Consider the following 23569-nt stretch of genomic DNA (forward strand, 5'->3'; position numbering starts at 1 on the left):
CCCAATGATTAGGGAGCATCAAATATACCAATGAGGATGGCAAGATCATGGAAGATAGTTAGAAAGAACTAATTATTAAGGAGGGTTCACATTACCTATTGTTTTTTATGTTGATGCACGTGATGCCTAACCTACTATTCAAAATAGGATGAAAAAATACATCTTACATAAACTCCTTGATGTATTTTCTAATACCATTTGAGTTATGATTCTTTCAAAAATTGATCAAATATTTAAGTTTCTTGTAGATGAGATCAATCACTTCTGAAGGGTTCCACTTGCTAAGGCTCCACTTATTCACAAATATAGAATTACTAAACTATCCTAAGAGAACTACAATGATCTCTTTTACATAAGACAACAAGTCCCTAGATCCCTTACTCACGGTTATCTTAGATAAGCAGTCTATTGCTAAGTCAAGAAATGAGAATTCTTAGATCTTCAACTTTTTCATGTGAAAAAATTAACAAATACCCACGTTTTTCAAAATCTCCTTTATGCAGTAGAAATTTACTAAAATAGATCTATTTGTAAGCAGGAAAAATTTACAAACCTATACCTTTTGATGCTATCTCCAAAAAAATGACAAATGAAAACATGACGAATATTACCCAAAAGGTGCACAGGAAGACATTTCTATACTTCAAACATTAGCTTGTTCAAGGTTGTCCAAATTGATGGACGAGTACTAACAGCGTACTGGAAAAACTTCACCCTTTGCTCATATCTATTAAAATGAGCGTAAGATGCATATGAATGCTAAGTTAAAACACAATTATTATTCTTCGGAAACCAATGCAGAAGATGATAAGCCATTAAAGTTGTAAGCCCCATTAAAAAATGATAAGTGTTGGTACATTGTTACATCCCAAGCATTTAAGTTTTTTTGGCTTGATGAATTGCGATGCTAGGGCAGTTTGTTATTCTAATTCTATTCAGCAAAAAAGTATGCCCCTCCAGTGATTTCAATTCTGAGAGCTCATTGCCATTTTACCTTTTCTAAAGCTGACAAGAAAATGGCTTGTCAATACCTACGATCTGCTGGAAACCTATCAAATGTAGAGAATTGAGTGGAGCAGAGAATTAAGGTCTCATAAGAGAACGTATTCTTCCAAATCATAGATCTATGAATGCTGTGTTTATGTTGAGCAGAAGGCTGTGGGAGCATTACAGGATCTTGGATATAAGAATGTTGGCAATGTTAGCATGAGAAATAAATAGACTCATCGTTAATGTGACAGATTGAAGTAAAAAGGAATCTTGCAAAACTCCAACCCCATGAAGCAACCAATTTCATTTAAGCATTGATAATTTTGTTTTGAGTGGCAATCAGTTACCAATCCACGACTATGGGCATAGTCATCACAGATGCAATCCTTAGTCAATCTTTTCAAGGCTCTGTCTAGTATACTCCCAAATAGCGATGGCTCCACTCACATGCACATTAAGGGATCGAATAACTCCAAGCTGTGGGATTTCCAGACATTCATCTAGTATTTGAATTATTTCGATAGGAATGCCTTCTTTTTCCTTACCCAAAACAAGAATCTGCATAGAAAACGGAGGCAATATTAGATTCTATTTATACCCAACATCTCTAGCAACTATGGATCCTTAAGATACACATACAGTTCGCTTCGGAAAGTTGTACTTATGAATTGAGACACTGTTGGCAGTTTGCTCCAGCCCAACGACTACATATCCTTCCTTCTTCATGGCAGTCAAATATTCCTGGAGACTTTCCTCAGGCACTTCCTTTAAAGGGACCCACATTTCTGCAGTAACACTAAATGAAAACAAAAATTAATAAATAACAGAAACAAGATCAGGGTGTCATCATATGCTGAAAGATTGTGACCATCATGTGAATGCTGAAAGATTCACAATGAATGACAAAATCATGGTATTTATCGCCTTTCAACCTAAAATTGATACCTTTTACAGATGATATAAGAGAAGCAGGTCCAAAAGTCTTTGGACATGCCTGGTAGATATGTATTTTATTCTCTGTATATCTGATGCATATGATGCTCTAGCTTTGGAATTCCATCCTCTCTACCCTAGTCCTTGGACGACTCAATCACCCCTCTACACTATATAATATCTGCCCTGGACAACGAAACTGAGGCTGCAATGCCAACTAATATGAAAACATAGGTAGCATATTTGTCTGGGAAAGCTTTGGACATATGGAAAGGTCATGCCTCTGATTTCTAATAAACAAATGTTTCTGCAATCCAGTATTGAGATCCCGACTCCTACTCATGCTACAGGTCAATGAAGGGCTACACAAATGGGCTCCCAACCAAGACATTGCAAAGGAGTTACAATAGATCAGGCAATAGCATTTTTTCGTGCATGTGGACCAGCATCTCCCATCACAAGCGATTCTAGTGATTTTTCAAAGATAAAAGTTACAATGTATCTGATTGACTTGAGAATCTTCCATCTGTAGATGAAGAGATTCTTTAGTAAAGTCTTCTTCTATTTCTATTTACCTTTTCACTTAGTTACATTTATTTTGGTTTATTGTTCACAAAGTTGAGACAACATGTTTAAGATGTAATCTCTTGTTTCGTCGTATAGGCCATTTTGTTGACATATTTTGGTAGTGATGTGTGTGAACACACTTAGGACAGTGATGTGTGAGCACACTTAGGATAGTGATGTGTGTGAACACATTTAGGACACTAATGTGTGAACACACTTAGGACAATGATGTGTGTGAACACACTTAGGACTACAGGGGCATTTTTTCCCTCTTTAGGAGGTTTTTTCCCCCTGTCTAAAAATACTCTTAGAACCCTGAAGTGGTGAAGCTTTAGGGTGAAGCTTTTGGGGATTCAAAGCAAGAACCCAACAGTGGTATCAGAGCTACAAAGCGACATTTGAGCAGCAACACAACGGCTCTCATAGGCAGTCCGTCTGTGCCATCTGTGGTGGCATTTTTCTGCTGTTGAAAAAACCAATTTCTGCGTGTTTTCTTCCTCTGCGCAGTTTCAATTGTGTCTTTTTTTTCTGCTTCCAAGTTGATTCAATCCTAGAAAAAGCCTCCTTGAGTCTTCCAAGACATTCCTATAACCCTCAGAAATCAGATTTGCTTCCCTTTTCTCTTCACTTGTTCATCTTTCAAGTCAAAGAGGTATGCTATTCCCTTTAGTAGTCCATTTTTTACATCAAGATGTGTTCAGTCCACGGCCATGGCTGAGATCAATGATGTATTTCGGATGCTTGCTGTTGAGGATAAACTAGATGGAACAAATTACCCTCTTTGGGCTTATATGATGCACCATGTATTAGTAGCAAAGGGGTTGTGGAATGTGGTTCAAGGGGCTGGAAAACGTCCTGTTGTTGAGAACACAAATGTTGATGGTACTGATTCTGTTGAGGATGTTGATCATCCTGCTGATGCCCATGCTACAGTTTCTATTGTACGAACTGCAGAGCAACTTCGTTGGGATGGCAGAGATGCTCAGGCACATGCTTTGATAGCTTTGTCTGTGAAGCGTGCCATTATTCCCCATATTCGCTCTTGCAAGACAGCAAAGGATGCTTAGGATACTCTTACCACTTTGTACCAAGCAAGAAATGAGGCTCGTGTTGCTATGGACAATTTTCTTACAAAAATCAAAGATTTCAAGGAACAATTATTTCTGCTGATGAAATGATACCAGATAGTTCACTTGTGCAGACCGTTCTAAATGGTCTTCCTGATTCATATCAGACTTTTGCTTCTACTCTTCGTTTAATGATGAAAGGCAATCCCAATGCCTTATCATTGGAGGAGCTAGTCTCTGTTTTGTTACAGGAAGATCAATCTAGGCAAAATAGGTCTATTATGCGTGTTGCAGATCAAGCTTTCCTAGCTACTCAGAAGGGCAAAGGTAAATGGAACTCTTCTGCTAACAAGCAAAGATTTGCTAATAATTCACAAGTGAATGAAAAAAACAAGAGCAGAAACAAAAACTATTTTCTGCACCAAACACAGAGTCTGCAAATCTTGTGCAGAATGAAGAATGGGCATTTACTACTGTTTGTAGTTTTGATCCATCTTCACTTGAACAATGTATGTCTGTTGTACAATCAGATGTTTGGTACTTCGACAGTGGGGCAACCAAACATATTACCTTGCAGCACAATTTCTTCACTTCATTGGAGCCTGCCCCTACAGGGAATACTATCACATGTGCCAACAACTCATCTTATCCAGTTATGGGTGTTGGTAAGATCATTTTGACTACTGTTGATGGTAGTCCTTTCATCTTGTTAGATGCTTTGTTTGTGCCAGGGATCAAGAAAAATCTGTTGTCAGTTTCAGCATTAGCCAAGGTTCGCTTGATTGTTAAATTTGTTGATGACAGGTGTACAGTTCATGATCTGTCCAATGGGGATGTTATTATTGCTTCTAGCATTTTATGTTGTGGGCTGTATAAGCTCGTAGATTATGAATGATCTATAAATGATTCAGCTTGTGCAATACAGGATTCTCAAGCTATTTCAAATGTAAAGATTTGGCATGCACGCTTTGGTCATCTGAATTTTGCAAGTTTGCTTCGCCTGTAGAAATCTGAAATGGTGTCCTCGCCCAAACTTGAGGCACCTCGGAAGCATGCTTGTGAAGGCTGCATTTTGGGCAAAATGCAGCGTTCATCCTTTCCAAAAGATGGTTCAGTTCGAGCTACGCAGAAATTGCAGCTTGTTCATAGTGATGTCATTGGTCCTATGCAGACACATTCTCTTGGGAACTATCTTTGTTTTGTGACTTTCATTCATGACTTTTCTAGGCATGCATGGGTATATCCATTGAAGGCAAAGTAGGAAGTGTTTCTGTGCTTCAAACAATTTCTAGCTTATGAGTTTAATGCATTTCTGGCTGAACGTGGGATAAAACATCAGTGTACAATGCCGTATACACCTCAACAAAATGGAGTTGCTGAAAGAAAGAATAGGTCACTCATGGAAATGGCGAGGTGTATGGTCAAAAGTCAGGCCTTACCACATAGTTTCTGGCTTGAGGCTGTCATGTGTGCAGCATATGTACTTAACAGGTGTCCCACTAAAGCCCTGCACTCTATCACTCCATATGAAGCTTGGCATGGCCAAAAGCCATCTGTTGCTCATCTGCGTGTTTTTGGTTATTTGGCATATGCATTAGTGCCTAAACAACAACACAAAAAATTGGATGATAAAGCAGTGAAATGTATTTTTGTAGGATATAGTTCTGAAAGGCTATCGTCTGTATCATCCACAATCTAAATGCATTTTGGTTAGCCGTGATGTTGTTTTTGTGTAGGATGCAATTCAGCCACTTCTTTCATGTACGAAGGAGACATCAATTAGGTCCAAAGATGTGTATGACACTTTGTTGCCTCTGTTTACAAGTAGACAATTAAGTGTTGACCCACTTGAGGCACCTTCTCAGCCTTTGGACGCTACTCATAATGATGCAGATCATTCCATTTCTGATGCAGATCATTCTATTTCTGATGCAGACTTACATGATGCACTTATTAATGAGAGGGCTGATATAGAGGAGGCAAAGACTGTGCCTAGATGGCTGTTGCAGACTTTGCAAGACAGTAAATTGGATTTTCCTTTGCCATACCATACTCGTTCAAGTTATCATAGTGCTTCTTTTGCATCAGATTGTTATGCAATGGCTGCCTCTAGTCTTTGCAATGAGAGTGAGACTGTTTCTTTTGATGAAGCACAAAATTTAGAAAATTGGATGGCTGCTATGCAATCAGAATATGAAGACTGGTACATGGTCTTTATGTGACTTGCCTCCTGGCAAGAAGGCTATTGGCACTAAGTGGGTATATAAGCTAAAGCGTAAACCTAATGGAACAATTCACAAGTATAAGGCTAGGCTTGTTGCAAAAGGTTATGCCCAAGAAAAAGGCATTGATTTTGATGAGACCTTTGCTCCCACCTGCCGTATGACTACTGTTCGTAGCATATGTGCAATTGCAGCTCATCGTGGTTGGAATGTACATCAGTTGGACATTAAAACAGCATTTTTAAATGGTGATCTTCATTAGGAAGTGTATGTATCCCAGCCCCGTGGTTTTGTGCAAAAAGGGCATAAACACAAAGTGTGTAGGTTGCGAAAGGCATTATATGGGTTGAAGCAAGCACCACATTCTTGGTATGAAAAGATACATGCCTATTTGATTGCAATTGGGTTTGAGAATAGTCCAACTGAAAGCACCTTATATGTTAAGCGTGTTGATGTGTTTCTGATCATGGTTGTGTATGTCGATGATATGTTGCTCACTGGTCCCAATGAGAAGCATATTGCTTGCTGACTTTAAGGCTGATTTGCATGCCTCTTTTGAGATGTCAGATTTGGGGCATTTGCATCATTATTTGGGCATTCAATTTATGCAAGTTGATGGTGGATTAGCATTGTGTCAAATCAAAATACATTGACACATTATTGCAGCGTTTTGGCCTTGAAGATTGTAAACCTATTGCCACTCCCATGGAGACAGGTTTACGTTTGAGCCTTCATGATGCTGGAGATGCATTTGATGCTGTTCTCTATCAGCAAGCAGTTGGATGCTTGATTTACTTATGCATAACCCGACCTGACATTCAGTTTGCTGTCTCTCAGATGGGCAGGTTTATGCATTGCCCAAGAGTTAAGCATTGGCAGGCAGTTAAGCGCATCTTTCGCTACTTGAGTGGTACCCGGTCACTTGGGTTGTTTTATCCCAAGGGGGGATCACTACCGCCAGACCTGCATGCTTTTTCTGACTCTGATTGGGCTGGTTGTTATGACACTCGTGTGTCCACAAGTGGTTTTTGCTTCATGCTTGGTAGCTCATGCATATCTTGGTTGAGCAAGAAGCAGCCTACTATGGCCACTTCTAGTTGTGAGGCTGAGTATAGGGCAGCTTTCACAGCTACAGTTGAGTGTGTGTGGCTCAGACGCCTTTTAGCTGATTTGAGTGTTGGTCAGTCTTCTGCCACCACCATCTTCATTGACAGTCAAAGCGCAATGGCAGTTGCGAGAAACCCTGTGTTCCATGCTCGCACTACGCACATTGAGGTGCATTATCACTATATCAGGGAAAGGTTCTCCGCTGGAGAGATCAGTTTGGCTTATGTGCCCACGCAGGAGAACATTGCAGACCTCTTCACAAAGGCTCTGCCTAGGGAGAAGTTTGAAGTTTTCCGCAAAGCTTTAGGCCTAATCCCATTTGTGGATTCATCTCTATCCACATAGCTTGGCACTTGTTTAACCATGAGTGTCAGCTCCTTGTTCACCGCATCACTCCCAAGGGGGATTTGTTGACATATTTTGGTAGTGATGTGTGCGAACACACTTAGGACAGTGATATGTGAACACACTTAGGATAGTGATGTGTGTGAACACATTTAGGACAGTAATGTGTGAACACACTTAGGACAATGATTTGTGTGAACACACTTAGGACAATGATGTGTGTGAACACACTTAGGACCATAGTATGAACCATAGATTCAATCATTCGCGAAAGAAAAATACCCTCAAAGAATGATAAATACCATTCTTTTGGATTAACTATTTATTATGAGGTAGATAAGCCTAAAAATGAAAAGAAAAACAAAGAAAACATTAAAAAAATGGGGGAAAAACAAAAAAAAACACAAGAATGTTTGGATAACATTCGCATTCGTTTTCCAACGTAGGAAAACGAATGTTATACTAGACGAACACGAATTTTACGTACTATGCTTAGGACTACAGGGGCATTTTTTCCCTCTTTAGGAGGTTATTTCCCCCTGTCTAAAAATACTCTTAGAACCCTAAAGTGGTGAAGCTTTTGGGGATTCAAAGCAAGAACCCAACTCTTGTTTCAGAGACCTCTCCATTCTGGATTGACCTATGCTAGTGATTTTCAAAGATAAAAGTTACAATGTATCTGATTGACTTGAGAATCTTCCATCTGTAGATGAAGAGATTCTTTAGTCAAGTCTTCTTCTATTTCTATTTACCTTTTCACTTAGTTACATTTATTTTGGTTTATTGTTCACAAAGTTGAGACATCATGTTTAAGATGTAATCTCTTGTTTCGTCGTATAGGCCATTTTGTTGACATATTTTGGTAGTGATGTGTGTGAACACACTTAGGACAGTGATGTGTGAGCACACTTAGGATAGTGATGTGTGTGAACACACTTAGATTACATGTTTAAGATGTAATCTCTTGTTTCGTCGTATAGGCCATTTTGGGCTCTTAAATGATGTTCATATATCTTTCTTTATTTCTTTCTTCTCTTTGAATATGTCTCTTTCATTCCATGGGTGCATGTAGGCCCTGGCCCTATGGACCATGACCTCAGCACCCTTTTCATCGACAGATAAATGCCATTATCTTCTGCCATTGCAGGTGCTTCCCTCGCTTCGGAGACCTCTCCATTTTGGATCTACCTACGCTGGAGATCTTTCGAAGACAAACGTTATAATATATCTAACTTGAGAGTCTCACATGTGCCGAAAACCAGATTCCCTTGTCTTTGTTTTATCTTATTTACTTTTATATTTACTGAGTAACATTTATTTTATTTTCATTTGTTCTCAGACATGAGATAACACTTAAGATGCAATCTCTTGTTTGGCCTTACAGGCCATTTTGGCCCTCTTAAAAAACGTTAATATATCTTTCTTACTCTAGTTGTGAAACCCTTAGAATGGCACCTTCCATAGCCTGTACTAGCCTAGCCGTCCTCATAAATACTAGTTTGGAAGGCAACCGACATTCTTCACCTCAGTCGATGATCAATACAACCCTGCCCTTAGCAGCCCTCCCAAACCCATGTTACATAAACATATTCAGTTGATTCTGCTTCCAGAAACTCATACAAACCTACTTTTCTTTGTGTGATGATGATTGCATATGCCACTGTTAAATGTGGATATGTACAAGTGTCCTAACTTAGTTTGTCAAATCAAGCTGGCTGCTCTGTGCTTTACCTTATCAGTTGAAACTGCCTATCTAGCACAACACTTGCATCTGCAACTATTAAGCTCGAAGCTTTGAAAACCTGCAATATTTTATTTCAAAGATTGATATGGAAACATTATATGTCAAGTGTGAGCAGAATTGATAAAATCATTACTGCTGGATGACGTACCTCACAGGTTCGTGCAAGCCCAGCAAGGTTAGGTATGCGGCCCAATAAAGTAGCAACCACTATTAGCTCTTGACGATTACCACGCATCTTTACTATGTCTTTAGCTCTAGAATGTATGTTTGCATGGAGGAGGTCTTGTTCGGTCTCCATTACTACTGAAATGAAGGAATATTATTTCTATGCCTGCTACTGATTTTTGGAACAATAGTATACCTGTGCTTATTAATACCTGATAGAACTGGTGAGAAGATATCACTGCTAGCCTCCTTATTAGGAGGCCCCCCCACTCTAACTTCAGGGCTAGTATCCATGAATCTAAGAGATCCAATTTTCCTTTGAAAATTGGCTGATCCCTCTGTATTTTCTGTGCTTGACACAGATGAACCATTCTCTCGTTTAGGGTCAGATATTGATTCACTTTGTAAGGTAAACGCATCTGCAGCCATCGATTGACGCAAGTCATCTCGGGCTTCCTGGATCAAGTGCAGCAGCAATAATATACATACATCATAATCAGCATATTTGAACTTTGAAAACAGAAAGGAAGCTTACCTTTAAGAAGTATGATACTTTATCCATTAGAGCAATTGGAGCACATTCAAATGGAATATCATCCAAAGGCTGCAATCTCATGAAATAGTATGTTCATCAAATAAAGGTGAACTATATAAATAGATATAATAAAATTTCATGTGTATTCCCTGAGTACCTTCGAGGGGTCCTCCTCACCTCCACACCTCAAGGAGAAGATGCCCCTTGGTGTAACAGCTTTTTTGGGGTCAAAACCAGTCAAAAAATTATTTACTGCTGTTCTTATCCTGAAAGAAAAATGATCAAACCACCCTTAAAAAAGAGGTGAGTAGCTATTCCTGTCCTCTACATGCATCAGTCCTATCCAACCCATCTTAGGAATAAGTGTAGGCAATAAACTCTTCTAGTGGACTTCTCAATATTAAATGGTAGTAATGAAAGTGTCGTTGAAATAAAGGACTCTTCCATACGATTTAGATTACATTTTCCAGTAAATGACAAGAACCAAGTGGTAGCATGCTCTCAAACCACTTTGGCATGAGGAATCCTATATTAGAGATGTAAAGGGTTCAGTTTTTTCTACTTTCTCTCTAGTTTACTTAAGTTTCTTATTTATATGTTCTCCAAAATATTCTAAGTCAAATCCATTATGGAGCATACATTTTGTCGTGCTCCAAGCACCTATTTCATACTCCATAGATCTTCATCCATCCATCTCCTAGTCCAGAAGTCCAGACATTCAACGTGCACACGCACAGATCTGCCACACTACCATGTGATACCAAAACATATAGGAGATTCTTAGAGGCTTCCAGATGAACATCCTTCTTAGTTCTAAAATGCTAGTTCCGCAAATCACCTTAACAAACTTCTTGCAGTTAGAGAATAAACTTATTCAACAAAGTGGGTTAATTTAGGAATCAAGCTCATTTTTTGGAGCTCTCAAACCATTGCAGTACTTGTCAATATTGTGATCATTGAGATAATTGGTAGGATCCAGACTTAACTAAGTTCTTGTTATTGTTATTGACAAAGCTTTAGGAATACTACTTTGGATGACATAACACTGTCCATTCTAATGTCATGTTAGATGTCAACTTTCAAAAGCCATTTTGTTGTATTTGGGATGTTTATATATTTTTCACAGAACCCAATGATTGAAATAAACATGATAGGAAAATCACCTCCTGCATTCATTATTCTCATCCAAGAACGCGACTATTGATTGTAAGCATTTTGTTTCAAGTGATAATGGAGGATGGTTGTTTAAATTGACATCTTTGATGGAGGGGACTTTGAGAATCTTATGAAAGACTTCATGTATCAGTATCTGAAACAGAGAAAGAATGAATGAAATATTAACGTATTTTAAGAGGCCAAAATAGCTTATAAGGCCAAACAAGAGATTGCATCTTAAAATGTGCAATCCGAAAGAAACAACCATCACACTAATTTCCAATGTGCAATCTGCATTGTTAAGGTACTGGTCTGACTGACCAATTCAAATCAAACCTGAGAAAAGCTGCGCAATGGATGGTGATGAGTAGTGTAGTATGGTATCACTGCTGGCACTAATTCATCAATAAGTAAAGTTTGAATGCATGCTGGAGTTGCATGTATCAAAACATTCACAGAAATGAAAACATATGATGCCAACGTCTGCAAAAAAAATCAATAAACAGAACGTTAATGAATCTAACATTGAAATTTTACAAATAAAAAAGGATACCAAACATGGCCTTAATATCACTAAAGTTTCTGCTCTTTTAAATCTAAAATAAACTATAAAATATATCCAATGCTTACAATCCTCAATATTCAGTTAGCTCATACATACACCTCTAGTGGATGACAATAAATCGATATTTGATGTTGTAATACACCCATATGAGGAGTCACCAAGATCGACATTGGGTATTGGTAGGGTTCCCATTTTGCATCATACATGCAATGCAAATAGATTCCATTGAACTAATCTTTATCAGTGCTACCAAGATAGACATTGGGTATTGGTAGGAATCCCATTTTAAACACTAGAAGGGCTCTTACATCAAGATTATACAGTTATAGCACGGTCTATGCAGCCTCAACCATGTCAAGTAGGATTGAGTTTGTAATTCATCCAATGAGAAGGGGGGAATTTTGAACCTACATATCTGCACGGTGATCTTTATTTTAACCAAATCATGGGTTATGAATGGTCCAGAGTTATAGGACATATCTTAAAATGTAGTTCAGAGGCATTGAACAGTCACTGATCAGTCTCTACACATAAGTCTTCTGTCCAGCATTTGTCCTAATCACCATTTAAGCTTTACCCTCAGAAATATTCCACTATTTAGTGGAAAATATTTCATTCTTCAGTTGCAATTTACTCATACATTATTATAGCCATAAAATGAAGCCAAAAAACAGCAAAAATGATTCAGAGATAAAAACTAGATTGTTGGTACCATACAAACATCAGAAAAAGGTAAGCTTGTCTAGTTCAGACAAAATTGTACCTGCGTCTTCATATTGAAATCAGCAAGGGCTGGGACTATTTTTTCTTTTACCTGAAACAATAAAAATCTACTATTATATTCAATATATAGCACTGAAGACTTTACTCCTCAAGATTATGATGGTTGCCTGTGAGATGTATAGCCTAACAGAATTGTCACTGAAATCACTTTGCACATGACTTGTTTCAGGACATCCTTCCATCAAAAAAAATCTCCAGAATTTGGCACATAGTGATAACATTAGTTTTGCCTCAAATGCATAATTTGTTTCATCTATTTTTGTTTCCCACAGGATAAACACACATCAAGATCTGATTTCACAAATATTATTCTCGACAATGTATGCAGTCATCATGATCTGTTAGTGAAATATGGAAGAACCTATTTGTTAGCAATTGCCAGAACTGAAAGATAATCTTTTCATTGATACACTCAAAAGATTTAATGCTGATCTTTTACTGGCAGAGGACAAAGAAATTTTATTGGCGACTAAAGCTTTTACTAACATTTATTCAAGGGAAAAAAACATTTATTGTTGTGATCATATGGACATGCCACATTGAGAAACCAGACGCTCAAATCAAACATAACAACTTCAAATGTCCCAAAGGCAATGAAACAAATGAGAAGACAGCAGAGGAAAGATGGCAGAACTAGAATTCCCAAAACCACTAAATGGAAGCAACTCTTCAGCAGAAGAGAGAAATGTCTTCTGGTAGTTTGTAACTGTTGCATTACAAGCGTTGCTTACAAAAACAAATGAAATCCTGGCAGATTCTGTGTACAAAAGATTGTGTAATACTAGTATATTCTGTGTAACAAAAGATTGATTTCACTTCCCTTACGTGACGATCACTCAATTACAAAGCTGTTTTATCATCGGCAATGCAAGCCATTGTCAGAAAAACAATCCTAGGGATTATGTAAGATGAGAAAATAGAAGAATACTACATCAGGTTATCTGCAATGATAGATAAATGAGATAACAAATGTCTATACATAGAAAGAAGGCGCCATTGTCATAATTAGTAGTATGTGATCCTTTGCATTCCTGGATCTCCATTTACCACCTAAATAATATATTTTTAGCAACATGGGTCTGTATCTTTTTGGGTTTTCACAGTTTCGGCCTATACATTCAAAATGATACCATAAGTGCTTTGGGACGCCCTCATGAACAAAGTATACTAGACATTACCCACAGAATTCTATTGGATCACGTAAGTCTTCAGACTAGTCTGAATAAAAGTATCCAAGTAGAAAACACGTGCATGCAATGATTAACAGAGTAACGCCAAACAATTTACCAAATTTGGGAAATGGAGACAAAGTTCAATAGCAAATATCTCAGCATACTGCCGGACTGAGGGTAAGTTGTTTCTCTGTACAAATAAACATAAAGTAGATGAGAAGATTTACTGAAACTTTACATATCAAATAGCACTCGGCTAAAAAACTGAACTAAGACTATATGCAAATCTTCAATTGATGTTACCAATAATCGGGTAGTAGGCCATGAACTATCAATGTCAATAATTACACATTGTTTTCTGTTTCTTTTGATTTTTCACTCACAAGCAAACAAATCTGAAGTAGATCCATGACTTCTTCAAGTATGTCATCATCAACAAACCGTGAAAGAATACAAGCCATCTGCCATGCTCGAGTTTTCCTCCTGTGAATCTGCAATTTAAGAAGACTCCTACTTATAATAACTATGGCATTCATAGAATTCCAGAACATATGCTTATTCTCACAAGAAATCACTTACAGCACTTTTTTTCTTGTAAAGTTCCTTTGACAAATCTGCATCAGTTGCCTGAGAACCATAGATAAAACAGACATAAAAGATAGTAATTCAATTAGGCTACACACATGACATGAATGATTGCAATAAGGGTTTAGTGTTTACACTGGTAGTTCTCATGTTAATTGCAACATAAATTTTGATCACATGATACTGTATGAAGCAAATGGAATTGTACAGAAATATTTATGATTACATGATTGTATGATCTTCGATACAAACCTATTCTCCAAGACTTATAAGTATGGTAGCTAGGTAAAAAAAGTAAATAAAATAAAAAGAAACTAACAAATCTAGACAGATATATTACAATTTTTATCTCCACAAGATATCTAGCATAGGTTTATCCAAAATGGAGAGATCTCTGAAGCAAGGCAAGCACTTGCAATGGCAGGAGATAATGACCTTTATCCGTCAATGACAGGAGTGGTAAGATTGTTGTCCATGGGACCGGGGCCTATTGCACGATCTATTATAATGCTTTTGTTATGCCTTGGTTGGGAGCCCATTTATATAGCCCTTGATTGACTTGTAGCATGAGTAGGAGTGATGGGGCTAAAGAAACTTGTGATTGTTCTTTGTTGATAAGCTTGTGTTGCTGTACTGTTGTCCTTCAACAACTTTTGCCTCTTGAGTTCTAGCAAGATAAGCCCCAATCATTGTTGGTCCTCATATTCCAATACCTTCTGTAGTGGCCAAAGCCTTGCTTAAAGAGGCAATGTTATCTCCCTATTATTTCATAAATAAAAACTATACATAGCGTTCATTAGATTCCACACCCTAATGACACAAATGGCAAATTCTTTCTTCTTGAGGTATTCATGCATATCCACCTGCCTCAATCTCTAACTAATGTGATGAAGTGCCCTATCACACATAGTGCATAGGATAAATGTATGACCATATAAAGTGACCTGATGATGAACCCATCCTTTGACAAGGATTTATACAGTGCATAGAGACAAAATCTATATAGAGACCCGAAGAGAGTGGTGATCTGCACTTTTCCTGATAAGGATTTATACAGTGCATAGATTCTCCACTGCATATTTATAAGGGCATTCAGTGTTTGTAGCTGTTGCATAAACCGAGTGGCCGACACAGTATCAACGGCTTTCCAGAAATCCACAAAGCAGCTTAAACCCTCCTTGATAAGGGCTCGAGAGTAAACCACTTCCAAAAGCCTTCCTGTCTAGCTGAACGACAACTAGTTTGCTCTGCCCATGAACTCAATTCTGACTCTAGGATTTATCCATATAGTTTGACCAAGTAATGGCCAATCATAATTGTCCTATAGTTGCTCAGCGTCATGAGGGTCTCCACTCTGGAGGATTGGCAAAATGATATATTTTGTCAATCTAGTAGGTAAACCTTCACATGTAGCTCTCATAAAGATGTGTGCTAGCAATGGGAGCATGATGTCACGGGTATAGATAAAGTACTCACCTACCAATCCATCATGATCCTGGGCCTTTCCAAATTGTAACCAATCAATGGCATTTCTTACATTTTGTGATGTAAAAATGGTGGATTCATGTGGGCGTGAGCCATGTGGGTGGGGAAGTGAAGGCTGCCCCAGGATATCATATAGTACCTTTGCATATCCATGCTACACCTGAGGTGAGGTCAGTTGTGTGGTAGGTTGCCTCATTAAACAGTTTCCATGCTCTTTTACGTTCTCATCCTAGGAACAAGTCATATAGATGATCCTCAAATTTAGCTAAATACAGATGATCTTTGTGCTGGAAGCGTCTCCTTGTATCACGAGATTCCTCATCATACCAACTATTATGTATGATTCTACCAAGTTTGGGGGCATTGCCCGTTGTGTGGGGAAAGGCATTTGTGGCTGCTTCATGCAAGAGAAACCCGCAGCCCCACGTAGTTATGATTGTTGGTAGGAAGAGAGATGATGAATCACATGGTACGGATTGTACCAAACCATGATAAGTTGAAAGGCCCAAATCTAGATTGGCCTAATATATGAATTGGGTTAAACACAGTTGCGTTTCATTCACGAATAAAGAAAACACTTTTGCCATCAAATAGCATTATTGATGTGAACCTAGAGTTTGTATATAACACAGCATGGTAGGAAATTGTGGTTTCTGAGATGCAGAAGAGCAGCTCACAGATCTTGTGAAATCAACGTTGAAGATATTCTATAATAGACTATTATGGTACCAAGAACACCACCAGTTTACCAATGCGTGAAGTAATTTCAAAACCAGCTGTTTCCCACAGTTTGTGGCAGCAAGCACTACTTGTTCTCCCTCATGTCCCTTGGAAAGACTTCTATTTTCAACTATCTCTGCAAATTTGTGAATCAACACTGCAATAGTGACACGGACATAAAGCTCAGAGTTCCTAAATTCCTGCATCACAGTACAGAAAACCATAAAACCTTGAAGCAGATTTAAATAATTACAGATTTAAATCTTCAACAGTTTTTATTACCTCAATAAGCTCAGGGTCCAAGCTTTGCATAAGCATGGAGTACTCCCTAGAAGCCACTACGTTCTCTGAAATTTGTCCATCCAACTCCTCATCTATGCTCTCTGCAGGCAGTAATAAAAATTAGAATCGACAATAGATGAAGTAGCTTTAGTAGAAAACCTTTATCATCTCATACCTCCACCATGGATAGACAGTAGATACAATTCCTCAATATAGTATTTTGTGATGGCAGGAAATTTTAGCCACAGTCCTGCAACATGCATTGCCGTAAGCCTCATTGTACGAGGACTACGAGAACCTTGGTCAAGTAGCTTCAACAAAAGCTGCAAAAAAACCATTGATTTAAATTCTGAAACTTTAGTCCATTTAGTTCATGTTTCCAGCAGAGGTTTTTCTCAAACTACATATACTGGGTAACTTAATTATCAAAAATACAAATTTGAAAAACAGTTGGTTTTCTTCCATTAAAAACTTACCAAATGAGCCATTTCCTAGGCGTTATAACCAATGGATTTGATACAACACCACATACCATGTTACAGGCAATCACATTGTACATGACATGCAGAATAACTTACCCATTTAAGAGGTCCAGGATCTCCATTAATACTATGCATAGACACATTGCCAAAGATGTTCGGGTGGATAATTGCTGATAAAAATGCAGAAACTGAAGCAACTCTTCGCTTATTCGAATCAGCAACTGCTGCCCACGCAGCTCTAACTAATGACCACGCCACCTTACATAAAAAGATATCAAACATTTATAATTGCATAATAGGAGAAACTCTAAATTCATCACAGTACCTCTGTGGCTTCCAGAACATTCCAATGCACCAGCCATCGAATACATCGCAAAAGTGGCAACATATTGTCCTCACCAGCAATCTCCAAGCTTCACAAAGCAATATATTAGATAAATATCTCAGAACAGAAAAGAAATGAAAAAAATTATAGACTTAACAGGCACAACAGGTATTATCCCAAAAGAAAGCTCCAACTTGAATCTCATTAAGATGCAGCAAAACTATTAAAGAAACCTTAATTATAAACAATATAAAAGACCATAATTACCGTTATCTTCCTGTTCTATCACAACAAAAACCACTGTTTGGTCTACTGAATTATTAAATAAGCTTGTGATAACAACTGTTCCCATCAATAACTAAACATTAAGAAACAAGATTGGAATCTCCAAAACGTAATTCATCATGAACCTCAAACTGCCGATATTACATCATTCATAAAGTTTTACCAATCAGTATTAGAAATAACCAAATTGTCACACAAACATGTACCTGTTTATTGCATCCAAAAGAACTGTCTTGAGAATCGTATACGAGACTGCAGGCATGTTAGTGTTTATATGTTTGTTTCTGCCATATGCCCTACAATATGGAATAGAAAGAAGCCCATCCAGACAAAGCCACTGCCAGAAGAAATTATAACAGGGTGTCCATTACATGTAAATCAATACCAGGTTCACATAGATGTATGCTCATGAGTGATTAGCACAGGTCTACTTTCTTGTTAATTAAAAAACACATTACTATCAAAAAGTGTTACAATATATCAATCTAATAAATAAATAAAAATCCAATGCCATAAAAATATAACAATCGAACAATGGTATAAATAAATGATTACAGTCTGTAACACTTGAAACCTTTTTAAGTAAAGAACAAGATTGTAATAGGCTCATAAGAAACAGCTTCTACAACCAATCTCAGACTCTTAACTAGAACTTTCCAGGCAGTCTCAAGTCTGCCTTTCAATCTACCATAGGACCTGGCAAGCAGGGTTAGAAGGGCAATGCCATGCTGCAGAGAATCATGAATGTAAGATAAACCAAGACTACATTCTAAAGTATATAGTTCCATGTATTACTGTTGAAAATATGAGATCACAACAGTCTACAATAGCTCTTAACTAACATTACACTCAGTCCCTTATTAAAACCCTTATTCAGAATTAAGCAAATTAATCATGAAAGAACCTTGATGAAGATGAAGGAGAGGTTCATAGCAGAAGCATAAAATAGGGGAATTAGAAAAGGTCATAATACAAGGTCTAGACGAAAGTCTATTCGCAAGGGGTGTTCAAGTCCCTGACAAACATGCATGAGAACGAGCCTAGTAGATTTTTCTTCCTGGGTCTGTCAGAACTTGATCATAGTACAAACAGGAACCTGTCTTTCAGTAAGAGCCTAAACTTCCAAATTGGATTTAATCTGGCCCCTTCTTTGAGGCACACTCTCAGGAGCATGGGCCACACCCTTATATAATTAGGTTTCCACATCCTACGCATGCTTCACACAGAAAGGTTTCTCTACCTGATCCCAATTTTACAGTAGTGCCTATTTTGAAAAAAGAAATTTCTGATCTTCTCAGTATATCCTTACTTTAGAGGATTCTGTCCATATTTAGACGAAAATACCAGCCACTGAAAATAAAGTGACATGGAAAATAAACCATAACAGAAACAAAGTCCCATCTAACCTATCATCAAGTGTGTAAATAGCCATTCCTGAATGCTAAACAAGCTAACACAATCATATACTTTTCCAAACATCCTTGATATCTAGCCAGCGAGAAGAAAAGTATCTGATGGATATTCTTCACAAAACAAAGTGTTACGATAAAATTATTACTTATTATATCCGACTATGCATTAATTGATTTTCCACTCACATTAAAGCTAAGTAGAATTGACTGACAAATACCAAGAGCTTGAAAGCTTTTATTCTCCTTTTATGGTATAAAATGCAACTTAATGAAGGAAAAAGAAAATACACATTGGAACGGATATGATATTAACCTTTTGCTGCAAAAGGAATGCTTTGCGACTCCTTGCTAAAGTGTGTGCATGCAGAAGCGAGTTTATGTTATTTAGAAGATTGGAGACAACAGTATCTAGAATCCTTTCATCCTTCGCTCCTTCTCCAGGATTAACAGTCTGTTTCACTACTGAAAGAGCATGAGTGTCTAGTGACAAAGCCAACGCATTGCAAACATGTGCAAGAGCCTCGTATAAACATAGTTGCATTTCTCCTTCCATCTGAAAAAAGATAAGAAAGAATATCATGGTTTTCAAAATAATTTGAGCAGCAGGACTTAATCCTTTGAGCAGATAACATACTATAGAAAACCATCATTGCAGAAACCTACACCACCTCTCCTACCCATGGACAGGTATAATCTCAAATATGTATAAGTTATTTCCACTTTTTATGTCACGTCCTGAAACTGTCATGTATCCTGTTCAATGTTCATATATATTCTTCAACGCAACAAGAACAAATGTTTCACATGAAGGAAAACAGTTTTGTTGCCAAGTTATTAGAGATGGTTTCAACAGTATGTATAGCATGTAGTCATTACATATTTCCCTACACATGTTTGTATGACAAAGTCTTCAACCAGTAAAACAAAGTATTGTTTTTTACATCATTTTCTTCCAAGTACATTTTCTTCCCCAACCATTATTCCTTTATGTGAACCCTCTTAATGATGGAGAAATTTTCATGTACATTTTATATTCGTCACAATTATTCCTTTTTCAGTCCAAGAAACAAGATCAAAGTTATGTAACCATCACAAAAGCAAAGAATAGGTTGACAAGTGATCTTTGCTATACTGGCCAAAGCAAACAATTCAACCAAATCAGCTGATAGGACATCTTGGATAACATGGAATTCATCCATGATGCAGGATGATAGAATCACAGTAGAAAATATCAGAGGAAATTTACAATATCAAGATTAGCCACATGGCCTTCAATGTAAATTTGGGAGCAGTGCTGTCAATGCTTATTGCTTTGTGAATACCTCTTCTGTCGCTGTTCTTGTGTTGATTGATCTCCCAATCAGATTCCAAATGAAGAGATGAGCAGAGTCAGAGATTTTACTATTATTTTCACACATCCATACAATGCAATTCCCAATCACTTCAACTGCAACCACCTATCAATATATAAAATCCAATCATTAGCACAGATTGAACTTGAAACCCATTAAATACAAAGATTAATATCAACCATGAAAAACTGAATCATCTAACCAAGCTAACCTAAATCCAAGAAACCACCATATCAATCCTAACCCCTAAGTCAAAATTGCTACAACTTGGCTGAAACCAACATTCATGCAACTTTTATCTTGGAAGCCTGAGTTTACGAAACCAATCATGGAACCATGGATTATCAAACCCATAAATATACATCCAATAAATGCAATAAATGCCATACACTATCAAAAATAGTAATGGTAAGGAGAAAATCAGAAGCCATATTTTTGTGGCCCCTTTCATTTAAAAAGCATGCCACATGGATTCAATCCCCAACAACTCCTCCATATTTGATGGGAACATATTCTACTTTTGTGTGATCAAGAACTAATTTTGATCATCTTTGACTTCTTTCTTCTCAGCATCCATAACAAAGCCTGAAATCTGTCGTGACGCCCAGGATTTGGTGATAAAGGTAATTCACGCCTTTACATATCTGAAACTTTAAACTACAATAGAGCTACATGTAATTTAACAGGTAATGGCAACCTTCTTAGGAGAAACGATAAAATAGATCATATCATTTTTCTTCCAAGTTCTTTTACAAGTGAACTCCAAAAACAGGTGGAAGAGCAGTATTTAACCGCTTATGTTAGGAGGTTTGCAAGCTGAATAAGAAAAGTTGGCAATAAAAACAGGGAGACTCAAAACAAAGCACAGTACCCCTTTCAAAGCATCCGAAGCCATTTTTGTGGGAAGCCGGCGCTGACTTGGCCCACCTAGCTTTCCAGTCACAGAGTTGGGTAATGCATCACTGTTTGAGAAATCATAGTTCCAAAAGACTGCGGAAGCCCGTTCAGCATGTGCAAGAAGTTCATCCTACACCCCAGCATGTTTCATGGCAGATATTTACAGAAGAATTAAAAATGTTTACAAATAATCAAGCTAATGGATCCATAGTTCAAACCATGTTTGCAGAGATAATAAGCTGAAGGTGTTTTCTCAAAACATCAAATGTACAGCCACCATCACTTATAAGGGAAACAACTTGGACTTCCTTTTCGATCCTCAAAGAAAAGCTTTCACTATGATTAAAGACCTTCATTTTCTCAAATGATAAACTGCATACTTTAATAATATTATCAAGAAGTAGTAGAAGCTTCTCCGGTATACACGTTGAATTGTATGCCCTCTGATAGATGCTGCAAACGTTTTCATGTACAAACTGCCAAATAGAACAACATCCCAGGTTATACCTCACTTGTATTAGATAGAAATAAAATAAGCATTAATTCTAGCCTTGTGCACCATCATCAAGTGTGAAAGACTCTTCTGATTGAGCAATCCAAGAGCGAGCATCTTTGCCCACTTATCTGCCTCTTGTGCCCATGCTTTGACTTCTTCATCTGTCATGATTATATCTATTCCATATCCTGATGGCTTTATTATGGAATTAGCTATCTCATAGAGTCCATTTGAAATCCAGCTCTGAAAATCAATTGAAGTGGAAGAGAAACCCGACCTAATCCAATACCATACATGCCCATGTAGCATTCCTGCAATCAATGTTTCACGCAGTTTTTGTAATTTGTCATTGGTACATTAAGGCTTCTGATAGTGGACTAGTATTAAACCTCTAAAGGATCACCAATGCAAATGTTTACAACATCCCACATTCACCAAACACCCAAAATGTTAACATCTCTATGCTAAATTAACAACTGAAACAGTTTCATTCACAGCTATAATCTTTAAAGTTGAAGAAACTACACATAAGGTTGGCAGACTCAATAAATATCAAGTGATGGATGTTTCCAATTCAGCCAATGAAATCGAAACTATCCAGAATTTTCCAAACCCTCTTCATTTGGTCTTTCAGCCCATGAAGGTTCAGACCAACAATATACTCACAAAAGTTAGGTGGGTTTATGCAGCTTGTGGGTAATAATCACAAGATGGATCAGAAAAATGTCAAAAAACTACATAAATCAAATTATCACCTCACAGATTTTCAAACCTTCTTCGAGATATGGCGAAGCGATGGTTTTCCAAATCCCATAAAAATATTAAATATTCACAACTAAAGGCAAAGAATATAAAAGAGTGAATAATACGTAGTACCTCCATAGCTAATAAATTCATGTGGAAATAATCCTAAGAACCAGAAAATTTTGCAAAAAGGAACTTCAGAAAGTACAACGAGGACGCTTGCAGCTCTCAGCAAATGATAGCAAACTGCATAAATAATCAAGAAGTGGCCTTAAGCACAAGTACACTGTATGAAGCTAAATTATTCAATTATAAATGGTTCTTACACTCCTCTATAAAGCTGAAGATAATTTTCAAAAGTTAGAAATCAAACCTTTCACACGGTATAAAGGATTGAAATGTTTCTTGCTATCCTCAACAAGAGGACCCAAACTATCAAGAACCTCTGTAGCTCTCATTCCGTTAGATTTCGAGGCCTCAGTACTTGCACCATCACAACAGGAGTCCGCCAACCATGTGCTTCTTGGAGACAAGAAATTATTATCATCTATTGCAGTATATTCACCTGGGGATGAAGCAGCTTCAAGGCACATAATAAGTGTCATGAAACCTGGTCTACATAATAGTCTTGATGAAAGTTCATGGGCCATTCTAATGACAAAATCCACGCGGTCCCTGAGAAACACAAAAACCATACTTACATACAGCACGCATGAAAGCATGTTCATGTAATATAAGGTTTGCTTTATAAACTCTCTTAAACTTCTAATGCACTTATGAAAAGGACTGAGCATAAAAAAGATACGAATTGCATGTTATATTAATAGCAAAAAGAAAGCTTAATGTCATTTACAAAAAAAATGTAAGAAAGATATATTAACGACTACTAGAGGCCAAAATTGGGATGTGAGACAAATCACTAAATATTGGTGAATACATGTTATCCATACTGAAACAAAAGCTCTACATTTCGGAAAGATCTATGATAATGATCTTACGAGGATGTGATATAACGATTTTGGAGATGGCTTACAAAGATGAAGTCCATAGTTAATATGTATGGGTTGAGTAGCAGTGAGATGACATCGCATTCAAGGATGGTGCAGGGGAGTGAGGCTATGACACCAAGTACATTTGGGTGTCCTTGTGCAGAT

At 37.5% G+C, this 23569-nt stretch overlaps 2 protein-coding genes and 1 pseudogene across 3 annotated transcripts in view; 2 read left to right on the forward strand and 1 right to left on the reverse strand.

Annotated features, from left to right (window-relative positions):
• Window positions 1-1269: 1269 nt before the first annotated feature.
• The window catches only part of LOC147861241 (tRNA/rRNA methyltransferase (SpoU) family protein), a 31523-nt gene continuing 9223 nt past the window's right edge, over window positions 1270-23569 (reverse strand). Inside the window, exons 10-35 of the mRNA XM_087323653.1 lie at window positions 22789-23090; window positions 22548-22661; window positions 21735-21982; window positions 21394-21651; window positions 21150-21305; window positions 20249-20383; window positions 19240-19479; window positions 17721-17851; window positions 17230-17317; window positions 17001-17162; window positions 16598-16745; window positions 16423-16523; window positions 16170-16340; window positions 13930-13977; window positions 13734-13841; window positions 13466-13540; window positions 12159-12209; window positions 11167-11313; window positions 10839-10984; window positions 9833-9941; window positions 9676-9744; window positions 9353-9596; window positions 9124-9275; window positions 8963-9033; window positions 1630-1786; window positions 1270-1548 (exon numbers count right to left, since the gene is read on the reverse strand). Coding sequence (XP_087179779.1) covers window positions 1378-1548; window positions 1630-1786; window positions 8963-9033; window positions 9124-9275; window positions 9353-9596; window positions 9676-9744; window positions 9833-9941; window positions 10839-10984; window positions 11167-11313; window positions 12159-12209; window positions 13466-13540; window positions 13734-13841; window positions 13930-13977; window positions 16170-16340; window positions 16423-16523; window positions 16598-16745; window positions 17001-17162; window positions 17230-17317; window positions 17721-17851; window positions 19240-19479; window positions 20249-20383; window positions 21150-21305; window positions 21394-21651; window positions 21735-21982; window positions 22548-22661; window positions 22789-23090 — 3802 coding nt within the window. The 3' untranslated portion in view covers window positions 1270-1377. The remainder of the gene's footprint in view (window positions 1549-1629; window positions 1787-8962; window positions 9034-9123; window positions 9276-9352; window positions 9597-9675; window positions 9745-9832; window positions 9942-10838; window positions 10985-11166; window positions 11314-12158; window positions 12210-13465; window positions 13541-13733; window positions 13842-13929; window positions 13978-16169; window positions 16341-16422; window positions 16524-16597; window positions 16746-17000; window positions 17163-17229; window positions 17318-17720; window positions 17852-19239; window positions 19480-20248; window positions 20384-21149; window positions 21306-21393; window positions 21652-21734; window positions 21983-22547; window positions 22662-22788; window positions 23091-23569) is intronic.
• Window positions 3201-3592, forward strand: LOC147861242 (uncharacterized). The gene has a single exon (XM_087324027.1). The coding sequence runs from the start codon at window positions 3201-3203 to the stop codon at window positions 3555-3557; it is 357 nt and encodes a 118-aa protein (XP_087180153.1). The 3' UTR covers window positions 3558-3592.
• Window positions 6449-7469, forward strand: LOC147861243 (secreted RxLR effector protein 161 pseudogene; annotated as a pseudogene). Its single transcript, XR_015530125.1, has 2 exons — window positions 6449-7309; window positions 7361-7469. The product of XR_015530125.1 is annotated as a secreted RxLR effector protein 161 pseudogene (transcript).

The sequence above is a fragment of the Azolla caroliniana genome, unplaced genomic scaffold (assembly GCF_043228905.1).
Source record: "Azolla caroliniana isolate FFs.n. ecotype wild unplaced genomic scaffold, voAzoCaro1.0.p SCAF_8, whole genome shotgun sequence".
Classification (NCBI taxonomy): Eukaryota; Viridiplantae; Streptophyta; class Polypodiopsida; order Salviniales; family Salviniaceae; genus Azolla; species Azolla caroliniana.

Coding starts and splice junctions, on each gene's coding strand:
- LOC147861242 (XM_087324027.1), top strand. CDS start 3,201: ATGGCTGAGATCAATGATGTATTTCGGATGCTTGCTGTTGAGGATAAA.